The 16,256-nt window shown below is 55.4% G+C and overlaps 1 protein-coding gene across 1 annotated transcript in view; it reads left to right on the forward strand.

Annotated features, from left to right (window-relative positions):
* FLT4 (fms related tyrosine kinase 4) overlaps positions 1 to 10,825 on the forward strand; it is a 39,130-nt gene extending 28,305 nt beyond the window's left edge. Inside the window, exons 22-30 of the mRNA XM_021084312.1 lie at positions 16 to 110; positions 474 to 596; positions 1,583 to 1,694; positions 3,206 to 3,305; positions 3,587 to 3,692; positions 4,308 to 4,459; positions 5,517 to 5,637; positions 6,835 to 6,920; positions 8,882 to 10,825. Coding sequence (XP_020939971.1) covers positions 16 to 110; positions 474 to 596; positions 1,583 to 1,694; positions 3,206 to 3,305; positions 3,587 to 3,692; positions 4,308 to 4,459; positions 5,517 to 5,637; positions 6,835 to 6,920; positions 8,882 to 9,077 — 1,091 coding nt within the window. The 3' untranslated portion in view covers positions 9,078 to 10,825. The remainder of the gene's footprint in view (positions 1 to 15; positions 111 to 473; positions 597 to 1,582; positions 1,695 to 3,205; positions 3,306 to 3,586; positions 3,693 to 4,307; positions 4,460 to 5,516; positions 5,638 to 6,834; positions 6,921 to 8,881) is intronic.

Genomic DNA, 16,256 nt, shown 5'->3' on the forward strand with positions numbered 1-16,256 from the left:
CACTCCTTTGTGCAGCGGAGGACCTGTGGCTGAGCCCACTGACCATGGAGGACCTTGTCTGCTACAGCTTCCAGGTGGCCCGAGGGATGGAGTTCCTGGCCTCCCGCAAGGTGACTCTTCAGAGGGGAGAAAGGCCTCTTCAGCCACCAGCATGCCCACCAGCATGCCAAGCTAGCTGTGGTCAAGGCGCATCTCTCCCACTTTGCAGAGGAGGAAAACTGAGTCCAAAGGGTAGAATTGGCTTCCCAAGATCTCGAGTCAGAGGGAGTTGGCTATAGCATCGATCTTTCCCACCCCGCAGCCTCCTCTGCTGTCCCCACAGTTCCACGTGCTCTGTCCGTGGCGGGTCATGGGGGCAGATGGAATCTGCCCCCAAAGAGCAGGGCTCAGGTGGGGCACCCTGGAGCTCCAGGTGTGGGTGTGGCCTCAGAGGCTTGCCCTGATCCCTCCATGGCACCTCCTCGCACTCCTAGTGCATCCACAGAGACCTGGCCGCTCGGAACATCTTGCTGTCAGAAAGTGATGTGGTGAAGATCTGTGACTTTGGCCTGGCTCGGGACATCTACAAAGACCCTGACTACGTGCGCAAGGGCAGTGTGAGTGCAGGCCGTGGAGGGAAGGTGGGGGATGGAGCAGGGTGGGGGACTCACTGCTGTCCACATGGAAGGTCTGAGGGCTTCTGCTACAGGGACGCTAGTGACCCTACTGAGGGACCTGGAGCAGGACAAGCTCCAATTTGGAGCTTGTGTTTGGCCCTGCACCTTGGCCCATTAACTGAGCACTGACTCTCCTTGCCTGGCCCACGGGGGCTGGGCATGCAGAGGCGGACCCCATGTGGTGTTTTCTTAGAGGCAGACAGATGTGGTGTAGCAGGGTCACAGAAAAGAACCTGGGTACTAGATGCAACGTGTCTTGTTGGTGGTGCTCAGAGGTGGCCAGTCAGGCATCTGAGCATCCAAAGCTGGCTAGGGGTTTGCCCTGGGGGAAGGAAGAGGTTTGGAGGGAGGGTGATGGGGGAGGTGGGTCCCCGCTATGAGGAGAGGGGAGCGGGGGTGCTGGGGTGGAGGCAGAGGCTAGTCAGGAAGGGCCATGGCCCTCAGGGCTCCCAGGTAGAGGCCATAGGACGGAAGAAGGCACATCAGGAGCCACAGGAGGGGTCAGGGATGATGCCAGCGTTCCAGTGAGGGGACTTGAGTGAGTGGAGAGAGGTGGAGCTTGTGAGAATGTGCAGGGAAGCAGGTTCTTCAGGGTGCCGGCGCCAGGGGTCTGGAGCTGGAGGAGGGGCTACAAGTTATCCCTGGGAGAGCACAGGGGAAGGAGGGCCCAGAGGGACCCAGGAGAAGAGTAGCAGGACAGAAGCCCTCAAGGAAGACACGAGGCACCTGAGGGATGCAGGAGAGGGAACAGGGCAAGTCTGAACACAGGAGCTATCTGAACACACACAGGGTGGACGTGACCAGAAGACTTTCTTGGGGCGTGACTCCAGAGTCCTGGGGAGACTGGGGGCAGGAGGGAGATGCCGGAAGGTTTGGCTTCTTCCCTCTCTTCCCTCCCCCACTGGGGACACCCATCCCTCCCACAGGCCCGGCTGCCCCTGAAGTGGATGGCCCCTGAGAGCATCTTCGACAAGGTGTACACCACGCAGAGCGATGTGTGGTCCTTCGGGGTGCTCCTCTGGGAGATCTTCTCCCTGGGTGAGTGCAAGGCAGGGTCCCAGGGAGGGGAAGGCAGGAGGACAGGCTCCGGGTCACATCCCTTGCCCCGCTGCACAGCCTGGAGGTGCGCACCTGGAACAGGTAGCCCAGGTCATTCCCAGGCAGGTGGGTGGAGAGCCCCCACCTCTCCCCTTTACCTCCAGCATGGGCCATCCTGGCACCACCGCTGCAAAGCAGGGCACTCCAGCCAGGGCCAGGGCAGAGGCCTGTATTCACTCAGCAGCCCCTGGGCTCACCATAGGTCCTGGAGAGAAAGGCCATATGAGTTCCTGCAGGTTGCCCCCTCCGTGGCCTGGCCCCTTCCTCACCTGCTGTTAGGGACGCTGCCCCTGCCTTCTCGGGGCTGGGGAGCGGCTGGGAGGAGACCAGTGACCACACCTGTGCGAGCCCCATGGGAATCTGGGCTCTTGTTGGGACCAAGATGAAGTCCTCCGCCTCCCCACCTCCCCCACCACCCAGCCACCAGGGTAGGGGTGAGGCAGTGAACAAGTGGAAAAGTGGAAACACTGAATGGCAACCATGGCCAATGCTGTCACAACACATAAAAGAGCATGGAGGAGTTCCTGTCGTGGCTCAGCAGTTAGTGAATCCGACTGGTGTCCATGAGGATGCGGGTTCAATCCCTGGCCTCGCTCATTGGGTTAAGGATCTGGCATTGCTGTGGCTGTGGTGTAGGCCAGCTGCTATAGTTTCAATTTGACCCCTAGCCTGGAAACTTCCATATGCTGTGGTTGTGGCCCTAAAAAGACAAAAAGACAAAAAGACCCAAAAAAAAAAAGCGTGGAGAGCACGAGAAAGATGGTGCTGTGTGTGAGCTAGAGGGGCCAAGAGGGGCCAGGCTGGGGTAGAGGCAGGTGGGCCTGAGAGGACAGTGGTTCAGGACGAGGGGGGAGCCAGGCCCACGGGCCCTGCATGTTGGAGGTGGTCAGGGTGTAAGCAGGCAGTGTCAGGAGATGCAGTGAGAGGAAGGAGGTAGCCTGTGCATCCCCCACAGGCCAGCCAGGAGGTAGGGAGGGAGAGAGCTCTAGTCTTTAAAGGTTCGCCCTGCTGCTCCGTGGCTTGTTGGAGCTGTTTTTTTCCCTGTTCAGGAGAGACAAGATCTTTGCGGGGCTGGGGGGTTGGGAGGGTTAGGTCCAGGGCCTATTTGCTGGCCGAGCCACAGGACTTAGGGAAGCACTAGAGCAGGCCTCTCCAAAGTAGGCTCACTGTGACGGGGCCAATCAACAGGCTCAGCAAAGCTCTGCTGACCCTGAGGATCCTGGGCTGGGATTTTCCCTGCCGTGTCTGTAAAGCCCTTGATGCTCATGGCAACCCTAGCAAGTGGGTGCCACTGTCCTCAGCCAAAAACAATGAACTAGCACTGGGAGATGGGAGAAGCAGGATGAGACCCCTGCCATGGGGGGGCCAGGACAGAGGCGATTTGGGGTCTGGGCTGAACAGTGGTGGTCTGCTCCCCACTCACCCCACCCCCATCCTATTCCTGCCATCAGGGGCCTCCCCGTACCCTGGGGTGCAGATCAATGAGGAGTTCTGCCAGCGGCTGAAAGAGGGCACCCGGATGAGGGCCCCAGAGCTGGCCACTCCTGCCATGTGAGTCCCAGGAAGCCGTGAGTCATCTGGGGGCCAGATGAGTGGGTGGGCCTGGGGGAGAGGGCATGAAAAGGGGGCACGCAGGCAGGGGCGGGAGTAGAGGCCACTCTGCCACTGGTCCATTGACAGCTCGCCTCCGAACAGCCCTGCCTAAGCCCTGCGGAGGGAGGGAGAGGCTGAGAGGGTGTGAGGGATGGAGGTTAAGCAGGGGCGCTGGGGTCTGCTGGTGTAGGATGTGAGCTGCACTCAGACCTCAGTCCAGCATCCTGCTCTACCCGCAGACGCCGCATCATGCTGAGCTGCTGGGCCGGAGAACCCAAAGAGAGGCCCGCATTCTCAGACCTGGTGGAGATCCTGGGGGACCTGCTCCAGGCTGGGAGCCGGCAGGTGAGCACCTACTCTCCCTGTCCTGCGATGGCAACCTCTGGCCTCCAACCTAGAGGCTGTCACAGATGGTCAGAGCCCAACTTTGCCCACGAAGGAGCCCCGGGCTGGTCCTCAGGGAGCCTGCGCAGAGCCTCGTCTATACAGAGCAGTGATGTGTTCCCCTGCCTCCCTCTGCATCTCTGCCCCACACCCGCTTTTGGCTCGTATCTCCCTCCCCACAGGGGTGGGGAACAAAGCCAGCTCAGGGTCACACCAGGTGCCCTGGGACCTGATGGAGGGAGGGGAGAGCTGCCTGCTGCCCCAGCCTCAGGGGCTGGAGACTGGCACTTGGGGTACCGTTCTGCTCCAAGAAGAGAGTGGGAAGTACTGGCACTGGTTCTTAAGGCTGTGGGCCAGCCGGGGCTCTGGAGAGAGGATGCCCTTGTTGTGCCTGCCTCCTCTTTAAATGAGGCACCTGGGAGGGCTGTGCGGGCAGTTTGCCAGGCTCCTTGAGCACAGAACTTTCCGGGTCAGGAATTCCAGCAGTCCTGCATTCTGCATGCATGGAGGGGGGGGGGTGTTGCTGAAGGAGACACAGGGGCCTCTAATCCTGGCTGTCTCTGCCATTCCTGCCAGGAAGAGGAGGACTGCTTGGCACCCTGCGACTCTCAGAGCTCAGAGGAGGGCAGCTTCTTGCAGGCGTCCACCACCGCCCTGCATGTCGCCGAGGCAGACACTGACGCTGAGGACAGCCCACCGAGCCTGCACCGGCACAGCCTGGCTGCCAGGTCAGCTAGCCTCCCCTGGTCCAGGGTTCCTGGGGCAGGGGGAAAGCAGTTTGAACATGGTATGTTTTATCCCATCAGTCATCAAGGAAAGGCAAACTCCAAAGACTTGAGAGGCCATTGTATACTAATTTAAAGAGCAGAGTAACCTTAAATGACAGTGCCGGGATCAGTGATGCCCTGGTGGGCCTGCTCAGCTTTGTGACCCATCCAAGGCCACGTGGCCTTGTGACTTTGCTTTTCTTTGTACCTCCTGGATTCTTCTCTCGGTCTGCACTCCTAGCCCCTGAGAGGCCCCCTTCAATTTCAAGGGCAGGCCATCTCAGGCACAGTGTCCTGGCCAGCTCCACACTGCAGGGAAAGAAAACAAAGTGGGTAGGGAGAAGAGTGGGTTCCAAGGGCCACTGTCAGGGCCCCTGGGAGCAGGGCAGGCAACTCACTCACCTGTATCTGGGATTTAGCATATGGCCTAATTTATACTCCAGGAAAGTCACGTATCCACATTCCCATTGGTGATACTGAGAGAAGCACTCGAGACTCCCTGCCTCCTCTGCCCCATTGTAGAGCAGGGCCAGGCCTGGGACTCAGGTAGAGCCAGCTGGTTCTTGCCAGGCTCCTTCCATCAGCCCCCACAGACACCCAAATGTGCACACACATACACACACGTGCATACACATGTGCATGCAGGCCGGGCAATGGCTTTGTGGCACCAGAACCACCACCCTTGCATAGGGTGGTGCATCCTGGGGTAAGGGCCTCCCCTAGTCTTTCTCCAGCTCCATGTCACACTCAGCCTAGGTGTGACACTCACCTTTCACACCCTTCCCAGTAGAGGCCTCAGGAGGGTCAATCCTCTTGCACAGGAGAGGAGTCATGGCTCAGGGAGGGGTGGCGGGGGGGCTGGGGGGGGAGCCCAGACCAGCACTCAGGTCCAGGCCCCATATTCACACCTCAGGCCTAGGATCCTTCCCTAGAGAGGGGCACAGAAGGAGAGGTGGGAAGAGCTTTCAAGAGGGGTGCTGGGGTACATTTCCCAGTACTTTCTGTTTTCTCTCCACAGATATTACAACTGTGTGTCCTTTCCGGGGTGCCTTGCCAGAGGTTCTCAGACCCAGGGTCCTTCCAGGATGAAAACGTTTGAAGAATTTCCCATGACCCCGACAACCTATAAGGCCTCGGCAGTAAGCGGGGTGGGGGGGTGGCCATGCACCCCAGGTCAGGCCTCTGCAGGGACCAGGGCTTTCTCTGCAGGGAGTCAGATATTAAGAAGGACTAAGGCAGCAGCAGAAACCAGCTCACCTAAGGGAGTCCATTGTCCCTTGAAAGCGTCAAATCCACATTGTGCCTCAGGCACATTGGGGTCTGAGCCCCTGCGCAGTGCCACCGTTTCTCCGCTGCCCCCACCTGTGCCCTCCTCGCTTATACGGGGTCTCCACTCCCTGGCACCCCAGCCCACTTTCTCCCGGCAAGGTAGAAGCCTCAGTGGAAACCCAGTGGAAAGATGGCTCCTCCTTCCAGATGGTTCTCCCGGAATCAGTCTGAGTCAGGGTCCCCCTTGGGTGGGTGGCCACTGAGCCCCATGGCCAGAGAGAAGGAGCTGGTGTCACTCGAGGAGGAGGCTGGGGTAAGAGGCACGGGAACACCACCCGTGTCCTCAGATGCGGTCAAGCAGAGTAGATGTCTCACAGCTCCCTGAGGCTGCAGCCAGCATGTCCATTTTATAAAAGCACAGGCAGCCTCCCAGGCTCCCTAGATGGGGCTGGTCAGTGCTGCTGGCCTTAGGACTTCCTGACATCTGACTCCCGCCAGAGAGCCGGGCAGCCGGACCTGGAGCACCTGGCTGGCAGGGGCCACAGTGAGAGCCCTGGACCAGAGCTGTGTGGACCTGTCTCATGTCCCCAGGGCCTGATGGAGGCGTTGGGGAGTCGGGGGCAGCTCTGACAAGAGTGCCGTTCCCTTCCATGTAAATCAAAATGAAAACCATGCCATGCACACTAAGGGTGCCAGAGCCCCACTACATGAGTCTGAGGATCATTTTTCTATACTGTGAGCTGCCAGGTTCTTTTGATACTTTCCTTGTTTCTCCTGGTGCTCCTGCTCTGCCTGTGCCGTTTGCATGGCTGCCTTATATGTCCCCCTACAGGGGTGGGGGTGGGGGTCCTCCCAGTTTTGCTGCCCTCCTGAGTAGCAATACACAGCCCCTGCAAGCCTCAGTTTCTCCTTCCAAGGTGAGGGCGTGTGACCCTTACCTGCAGGCTCTGGTGAGCAAGTGGACACCCATTTCCCCCACACTTCCCACTGGATGAGTGTTAGGTCGGGTGCGATGAAGGTTTATGCCTCAGTGGATCCCACAGCCTTGGCTTATTCTCTCTGCACAGGATAACCAGACGGACAGTGGGATGGTGCTGGCCTCTGAGGAGTTTGAGCGGCTGGAGAACAGACACAGACAAGAAGGCAAGCTCAGGTAAGGCGTCTGGAGCCTCCTCCCCTGCCAGAGACCAGGGGAAGGAGGCCAGGCTGGCATGTACCTGTCGCTCTCTTACTTGACACTTACACAGTTCCGTGTTGCCTTTTTGTGCGTCCAAGGCCCTGAGACTTGAGGCCTTAGTCCACCAGCCTCCCCAGAGGACCTCCCTCCCCCATCACCGTCCTGACCCAGTGCACCTGGGGCTGGTTCCCAACCCTCTCTTCCATTTGACAGTTGCTCAGAAGACGTCTCTTTGTGAAACCAAGAATGATGCAGTATGCCAATGGCACCTACCACCCCTCTCCCAGCCAGGGGAGCCCAGCACCATCCCTGATCCCCAGCCCTTAGCCTGGTGGCCACAGGAGCCAGCAGATCACGTGACCCAGAGCTGACTTGCACCCTACTTTGATAGGAATGTGGTTCCAGAGAAATCCTCCTGTGCACCTGCACAGAGGGCGACCTGAATAGATAGTGAGCTCTATTTGCCCAAGAAGATAGCTTCCTCCTCTTAACAAAACAGACAAAACCCAAAAACCCAAAAAACCAAAAAAAAAAAAACCAAAAAAAAAAAACCAACCCCACAAGAACACAAAATCTGAATATTTCTGAATATTTAAACTTTGAAGGGTATATATAAAATAGTTAAAAGTCTACTCATTCATTTGATCAGTTGACTGGCTCATAGCTGTTTACATGACAGGACCTACACTATCATATAAAATGCTTTTCCACTTTCTTAAGACACGTGTTCAGATCATTCAGCTCCACCTTTGATACCTGTGCCTTTGACATAGTTTCTCCAGAGCAAATCTTGACTTCTGCATGGGTTGTTTGGGAATTGGTATGTGAAGATGTCACTGAATAGTGCGCCCTAGACCACAGGTGTGACTTGGTATCATGTTAGGATAGTTGATGTCATTTTTTACCTTTCGGGTGAGGGGATTGAAGACCTCTGCACCTTAAACCAACTATCTGTTATTTTCCCAGCAGGCTGTGAAGGGCATGTTTGCAGCACGTGAACACAGGTGGTTGTGGGGTCATATGCCTGGGGACAGTTACCACATACATATCATGCATCTTGGCCTCCAGTTGTGTTTTTATTGATTCTATTGGGTGATCTCTAATAGTAAACTAGTTTTGGAAAATGAATGCTAATTGCATTGGCAGAAATTGTTTCTGGCTAATGCTTCTTTCTGTTTGTTTGTTTGTTTTTGTCTTTTTAGGGCTGCACCCACGGCACATGGAGTTTCCCAGGCTAGGGGTCGAATCGTAACGCCCGGATCCTTAACCCACATAGCGAGGCCAGGGATTGAACCCACAACCACATGTTCCCTAGTTGGATTTATTTCCACTGTGCCACAAAGGGAACTCCAGGTTTTATTCTGAGAGTGACTGGAACCCATTGGAAAGTCAGCCAGGGGACTAAGGACATCGTCAAACTTGAAGGTTCTCTGAAGACTGGCCTACAGGGAGGCATGAGTGGGAGAAGGAAGATGAGCTAGAGCCGTGAGGAATGTGCAGTGATGGGCCTCTCACTCTAAGGCAGGGGCAAAGCATGGAGAGAAGTGCCGGGATGTATTGCAGAGTAGAAAGGACAGGACTCCTGGATGGGCTGGATATGAGGGATGCGGGAAAGGGAAGAAAGGATGACACCCAGGCACTTAAGCCATTGAACCATGTTGATGCGCTTCGTGCCAAGACTGGAAGAGAAGTAGGTTTAGTGGGATGAAGTTGGGCTTCTCCATTGTCCCACGCCCAGGCTTGGGACAGAGAAAGCTCTGGTGTTTGCCAATAGTCACATGGGTTTGTTTTTCTGTTTAAGTCAAGTCTGTATGTGTTCCCATTGGCTTTGCGCCCACTCGAGGCTCTGGTTGTGTCCTTCGTGATACGGATCAAACCCTGACCCAGCTCCAAGCTCTCTTCTTTTCTTACTGACACCACCTTCCTTGTCTTGGCAGCTGTAAAGGACCTGGCAGGAATGCGGATGTGACTGCAGTGCACCCTGACCCCCAAGGGCGGTGGCGGCGGCCAGACCGGGGAGCCCGGGGTCAGGTGTTCTACAACAGCGAGTACGGGGAGCTGGCAGGGCCACAAGAGGAGGGCGACAGCACCCCATCCACCCATGTGCCCTTCTTCACAGACAACAGCTACTAAATCAGCTCTGGGCAAGGCCCCCCTGGACCCTGGGCTCTTGACAGTCGGTGGGGGCCATGCCTGGCAAGGGAGCAGAGGGCCAGAGGCCCAGGCTGGGAACTCATCTTCTTTAGTTCGAGCCAGGAGGCATTTCCTCCTCCTTAGCTGGGAAGAGCAAAATCTAGGCACCAGGGCTGCCCTGCACTCCATCACCATGCCTGCCCAGGCCACCCTGCAGACCCCTGGGGCCCTTCTCCCCTTCAGATTCCGACTCCACTTAGCTCAAAGTCCACAGGGGCTGACCCTGAGCTGGTCACGCTCCTAGGCAGTCTCTTTGGATGCCTCCTCCCACCATGATGGGTGGTGTGATCCCTAATTTCTTATGAGAAATACAAGGGTCTGAGGGTCGTATGGTGATGGAGGTTGAACTGTGTCTCCCAGCCTCCACCCCAAATTCAGCCCCCTCCACGCAGCCCTCCCTTCCCTTGGGATCAGCTTTCTTCACTCGCTTCTCCAGGGCTGAAGAGAGGGCACTTGTATTTCCAGCTCAAAGTAATGAATGAGGAATTTGTGTGGGGCAAGAAGGGGAGGTCCTCTCCTGAACCTGGCCAGAGCCCAGAGCAGGCGTCTCTGCAGTGCCAAGCCATGAGTTACAGTCTGCCTTCTTCTCCTGAGTGTTGAGAACTTTGCATCATTGGCTTTTTACATTAGAACTTCAGCCTAAAGGGATTTACTTTTTAAAGCTTCAGCCTGAAGGGAGCCCAGGGAAGGTCTTCCTGAATCTGGATGATTCTTGCCTCTGATCCCCACCATCCCGAGTCAAGTCAAGTGCTATCATAATAGACCCTACTGTGGCCACCTCTTTCGAGATGGTCCCCAGCCCCACCTCCTAGCCCAGAATTGGAAGAATCACCTGAAGGTCCAGAATGTCCCATTTGAGAAACACCAGGTTCTTCCCTCTGGGGCCTGGATCTGTCACCTGAGGCACCTCCCAAGCTGTGAAGAGCCTTATGAGAAGCAAACACCATGGGTTCCACTGAAGAAGGCTTTGGGGCTGGCCCAGAGGACCCACCAGCATTGCTCTGTGCCAGGAGGCAATCGTCAGATGTTCCTATAACCCCAGGGAGGCCGTGTCTTCTGCCCCCTAGTCTGTACCTGACATCCGTGCCCTGGAAGGTCAAGCCTCTGCCCTCACAGGATCCTCTGGAGGCTGGAGCTGTTTTCCTCAGGGTGCTCCATCCTAGTTCGTACTGCCTCTCCACCCGCAACCCCCGACCTGGGAGGCCCCTTGTCCCAGTTAGCACCACAGAGATTGACACCGACCCCTACTCCATGAGACGCTTGCAGGACAGGCGCTGTGAAGAGAGCAGGGGCTGGCCCAGCGGACCCCTCCCCCCCACACCATTGTGTATTGTTCCTTTAGGATACATTGAATGCAGGTGTGTCCCCAGTGATCCTCCTCCTCTGATGTCATCTGACTGTAAGGCTTGGGTTGCAGGTTTACCTGGTGGAAGTTCAAAAGCCATTATCTATCAGAAGAGCAATGTGTGCAGTTTGGGTGCAGGACCCTGGGGCTTCGGACGCCCCCTCCCCCCACATGTGTACCACCTGTTTGTGTCACCTCTCTTCCTTTCACATAACTGCACACACAAACATGTCCTGGGAAGAAAACCTACCCTACCTTCCTCTGTAGAACATGTTCTCTGAAAAGATAAAATATTTAACAAAAGATAATAATAAATTTGATGCCAGTCTTGAGTTATAATGAAGTTCTTGGCTAAGTCTCAGCTATCCATGAAGATTTTATTCCAGCCGTCCTCTTGCCAGATCAGCCTCACGAGGCCACTGGACAGGGCACACAAAGGGCAGCAGCCCTTTCTCCCCATCAGCTGTGGAGTCCCCCAAAGCCACCAGCAGATGGCACCGGAAGGACCAGGATGCAGGACTTGGGTTTCCCCAACTGAGAAGCACCCCCTCTGGCTTCTGAGGGAACAAGGAACACACTCCCCCAATGTTTACTTTATGGATAAAGTGACAGCACCTTGTCCCCACCACTAGAGCCAAATGCTGGCTCAGGCCCTGAGCACCAGTAGCCCATGGGCCTGGGAGTGCAGCCCAGGCTGGGTCCCTGCTGCCAGCTCCCCAAGTTTCACCACCCTGAGCAGAAGCCTAGGACCGCCTCCATCACAGACCATGGACTAGGGCAGGACAAGAGAGGTGCAGCGTGTGCCCAGAGTTACCTCAATGATTGAGTGCCCACCTGGACTCTAAGATAAGGGGGTCCAATATCCACCCAAAAGGATGAGCTCCAGCCAGGAGCATGCGGCAGGGCCCTCCACAGCCCTGCCCTGCAATGTTTGTATGACCTCCATTCGTAAGTGTGTGGATGGCATAGAGGGGACCTCAGATTGGAGCGTGACACTGGCCACCTGGACACAGCCTTAGCAGGCTTCTTGGGAAGGGCTTGCCCAGCAGCAGTCCCAAGGACTCAGGAAGGAAATCGAGCCATGTCCCATGGACCCAACTTTGGGCCAGGCAGGGCCGATAGCAGAGCAGAGTAGATAGGAGCCCAGCAAAGTTCAGGGGCCAGAGGCCACTCTGGGGACAGGCCCTGTGCCTACCCTTTCGAGGCCTCTCTCACTCAGGGGCCTGCTGGATGCTACACCTCCCCCAACCCCCCACTGCCACACCCTCTGTCCCAGCCTCATTTTCAACTCTCTTGGGCAGACCCCCTCCCCAGAAAGGCAGCCTTTGGTGGTAGTGGATTTGTTGTTGTTACCATTACAAAAATTTAATTGAGAATAAGAAAAGGCCTCTTGGTTTTGGACATTTGAACTGTACCATATTGTTGGTTGGAGTTACCCTCTTTCCCTTGATGAACATCTTAACTCAGGTGTCAGCCATCAGGATGCCCAAAGTGTGCCCTTGTGTGGTGGGAACAACTGCCCCCACTGTGCCCAGTTCTTGTAGGGTGACACTTCTGGGCTTCTCTGGTCCTGCCTGGCTGCACCAAGTGTCCCCGGTCCCAATCCTGCCCTTACTCCCCAGAGCACCAGAGACTCCAGGTGTGAATGGGAACTCAGCCAGCCAGGGCATTGGGAGTATCGAGGCAATAGTGTGTTCCCACCTCGGGGTCCCTCCGCCCCTCCCACCTCCCAGGAACTCCCCCTCTCTGCTCCTCCTCTAAGCCCCAGTCCTTCACAGGGTGCCCACTGTCCCCTGTCCCAATACCTCTCCCCTCTCCCCCAGCCCCACACTCCTATTCATTTCTACCAGAGAGTCATGAGTCACCTCCTTTAGGGGGAATCAGGCCAAGGGCACACTTGAGTGTCCCTTGATTCTGTCCTGATGTCATCACTGCCCCTTGGCATCGGGCCCTGCAAGCCAATGGGCCAGGGCCCAGGAGGCAGAACCCCTGGGCCCTGCTTTGAGACACATATCATCCTAGGTTCTGGGACATGGAAGGAGGAACCATTTGTGACTTGCCGCCCTGGTCAACTGAAATGCTCCTAGGAGTGACCACATGGAGGAGGAAGCACTGCCCTCACCTAGTCATGTCCTTCAAAAGTAACTAAAAGTCAATTGGGAGAGTTCCTTGGTGGTCTAGTGATTAGGACTTGGTACTATCACAGATGCAGCCCAGGTTCAGTCCCTGGTCTGGGAAATGAGATCCCACATCAAGCTGCTGTATGCCACAGGCGGGGAAAAAAAAAAAGTCATTTGGGAAAGACACTGTCTGCAGTGGTGTTCAACCCCAACCCTTCTCCTCCACTGACTCACCCACACATCTATCCCCTAGATACCTATTGTCCCATTCATCCACCCATCCATCCATCATCTCCATCCATCTACCCACCCATCCATCCACCCACCCATCTACCCACCTATCCATCCATCTGTGGCAGAATAAATGAGAACTCACCCACCTACAAATGCCCCTCTCAGGAATCACAAAGAAAACTTTTTGGGTTGCAACCAGGGAAGATGGGGACAGAGTCATTCTCAGCTAATCCGTGCAGCCTTCAGTGAGGAGAGGGGAGGTGGGAAGCCTGTTTTTAGAAGGATTAGCATTAGCATGATTTTAATAGAAGAAAATGTATCTCTTATATTAGACCAAACTGGGGAGTTCTGGAAGTCTGAGAGTACCTTTTGAGAATCTGCTGGAGCAACTGACTACAGGCACTGCTGCAGTGCATTTGAGTGGCTCCTCTCTGGACCACAGTGGACTGAGTGCACTGCTGTCTCTTTAGAGCAGGGAAAGATGGAAATCCCTTTACTTTCCTGCTGGAGCCAGAGGTGGTAAAGTTTGCCATTAAACCAAATGTGGGGGGTAGGAGAGATACTGAAGAGGTGACACAAAGTGTCTGAGGGAGAATCTCAGAGAACTGAGGGCCTTCAAAATTGTGGGGCAGTATCTCTGATGGCCTTGGATGCCCTCCAGGGGAAACAGGGTCCAGTTAGGCCAGTCAAGATGGCTCCAGGGCCATAGCTCTGGGCTGAGGCCAGAAGTTCATCAGCGCTGACAATGCATTTCACTCTGACCCCGGTACAGGCTGACCTCCGATATGGCACCCTTGACTAGGACATGGTATATTTTCTTAATGACCTATAAAAATTATGAAGCTCCCATTTTATGTACCCTTTCCTCCCAATATAGGATGGGGCCATTTAATATCTCTGTTCTATCATTTTGTCTCTAGTGTGACTTACTTCCTAATCGCAAAGGTAATGTCACAAGTGGGTCTTCTGATCTCTTTTATCACTTTCCCATGTATTCTGCCAACCTTGAAACCCTGAGGTCCATGCATCACTTTAAATGTGTTGGAGAATTATGAAATTTTCTCTCTTCTTTTTATTTTTAAATGTGGGAAACACTACAAAAATAGTTACAGGAGTTCCCATCGTGGCACAGCAGAAGCAAATCTGACTAGGAACCATGAGGTTGAGGGTTCAATCCCTGGTTTCACTCAGTGGGTTAAGGATCTGGCATTGCTGTGAGCTGTGGTGTAAGTCACAGATACGGCTTGGGTCTGGCGCGCTGTGGTGTAGGCTGGCAGCTGCAGCTCCAATTCGACCCCTAGCCTGGGAACCTCCATATGCCCCAGGTGTGGCCCTCGAAAGACAAAAGACAAAAAAAAAAAAAGAAGTTCGACAGAGCTGGTGTGTGTGCAGCAGGGCTGCCAGCAAGGGACCCCTGGGAGGAGGCAGGTCCTTTTCCCAAGTATGGAGGGCCTGGCTCCCTTTGGGCACAGACAGGAATCATGGTTCCCTCCATGGCCTGTGAGAGATGGTAGTGAGAGAAGGGACTGCTCTTAAACCCTTAGGTTTTAAGCTGTTGACTCAGCTTCAAAGAGCCCTCACTTTGGGCTGGCAGTGAGCACACCTCTGCCTGGGTTGGGTTCTGATCTTGAGTCTGGGCTGGGACATCCCTTGGGGTTTGATCCACCAACTCCCACCCCTTAACCTGGCAGCAGCTGCTTCCAGCCCCAGTGTGTGGAGGCTGTACAGGGTGCTAGTCAGTTCTGAGGGGCATTAGGCATGGGAAGGGACCAAGGAGGCCATTCAGATACATGGGGAACTGGCCCAGGGGCCTTGGGAAATCCCTGACATTTTCTGAGCTGCCTTTCTTCTGACTCTTGACAGTGATACCATTCCATTTAGGGAACCACTGGCAGCCACACCTTCAGTCCACTGGCCCCACTCTTGCCCAGGCTGAAACAGATAAACTGGACCTAATTATATGGGACATGACTTGGCCATAGCCACTGCAGCCTGTCCCTTGAGTCTGAAACAGTGTCAGAGGTTTGGTACTGCTGGCCACCAGCTTGTCACCCCAGGGAGGACACCTATCAAAAAACAGAATTTCAGTCTTTGCTTAAGCCAGGGGACTTGGCTTTTCCATCACTTCACCAGTGCCGGGAGCCACTGTAGCAAAACCATGTGGATGGCAGCTGACCTTGTCTGCCCTCCCCCTGGCAGGGCTCTGTGGGGAGAAGGGGCCCTGGATAGGAAAGGGGAAGAAGGAAGAGGCTGAGGGAGCCAGATCAATATTGACTCAAGGGAAGGGGCCCATGGAGGCAGGAATGTACACCATGGTGACACCATCTGGAGCCCCAGGGCCCAGAAGCCCGAGCTATGAGGAAGAGGAAGGGGTCCAAAGTGGAGTGTTGGCAGAGGATCGTGGCGTGACCCCTGGGTAGGACAGCTTCAAGCCACGCCAACCCGTACAGGAGAAGCCCAGAAACCTTCCCTGGACATACTCCCTTGAGTGTGGAGACCATCAGGACAGGAGAGGGAGGGATCATCTCCTAGTTGGTTGTCGTGGCCGTCCTGGCCCAGGAGGACTTCCCTGGGAGGGGACGGGGGTCCATATGGGCAGAGGAGTCTCTGAGACCAGGCTACGGCCGGGGGGCTCCAGGATCCTAGGAATGGGCTCCTGGCCCATCCACACCCAGTTTCCGCGAGAAAGGAGTGTAGAGGGAATGAGGAAGGGCACCAGGGAGCTGTTTCCAGGCTTGTGTGTGCACCCGTCTCAGAGACTGACAGAGGAGCAGTTTATATTTGAGGAACTTCACAGACACGGGGTGACTATGCCATAGTGTTGCTGGAATGTCAGCCGTCTCTGTACACCGATGCCGAACAGAAACGTGGAGACAGAGTTGGAGGAAACAGAAACGTGGCTTTCATTGCAGGGCCAGGAGGGGAACACAGCCCGCTAGTGCCTCAAGGACCATGGCCCCCTTTGGAGGGGGTGGTGAGGAGTCTTAGAGTGTTTGAGGAGCAGGGTGTGATGTCAGCTCGTAGACACTTTCCTGATTGGTTGGTGGTGAGGTAATTGGGAGTCAGTGTCATCAACCTTCTGATTCCTACCCGTCTGAGGTCTTCGTGCTTGTGGGCCCCATAGATTTGACTTCTTCCACTGGTGAGGGCTTCGGCACCTGAACAACACCTCCAAGGACAGGGCTCAGAATATTATCCATAGTCCTTGAGGAAGAACTAAAGGTCCTTGACTGTTTTGTTTTTTTTCTTTTTAGGGCTGCACTCACAGCATATGTAAGTTCCCAGGCTAGGGATTGAATCAGAGCTGCAGTTGTAGGCCTACGCCACAGCCATAGCAATGCCAGCTTCAAGCCGCATCTGCGACCTACACCACAGCTCACAGCAACGCCAGATCCTTAACCCACTGAGCAAGGCCAGGGA

The sequence above is a fragment of the Sus scrofa genome, chromosome 2, assembly GCF_000003025.6.
Source record: "Sus scrofa isolate TJ Tabasco breed Duroc chromosome 2, Sscrofa11.1, whole genome shotgun sequence".
Taxonomy (NCBI): domain Eukaryota; kingdom Metazoa; phylum Chordata; class Mammalia; order Artiodactyla; family Suidae; genus Sus; species Sus scrofa.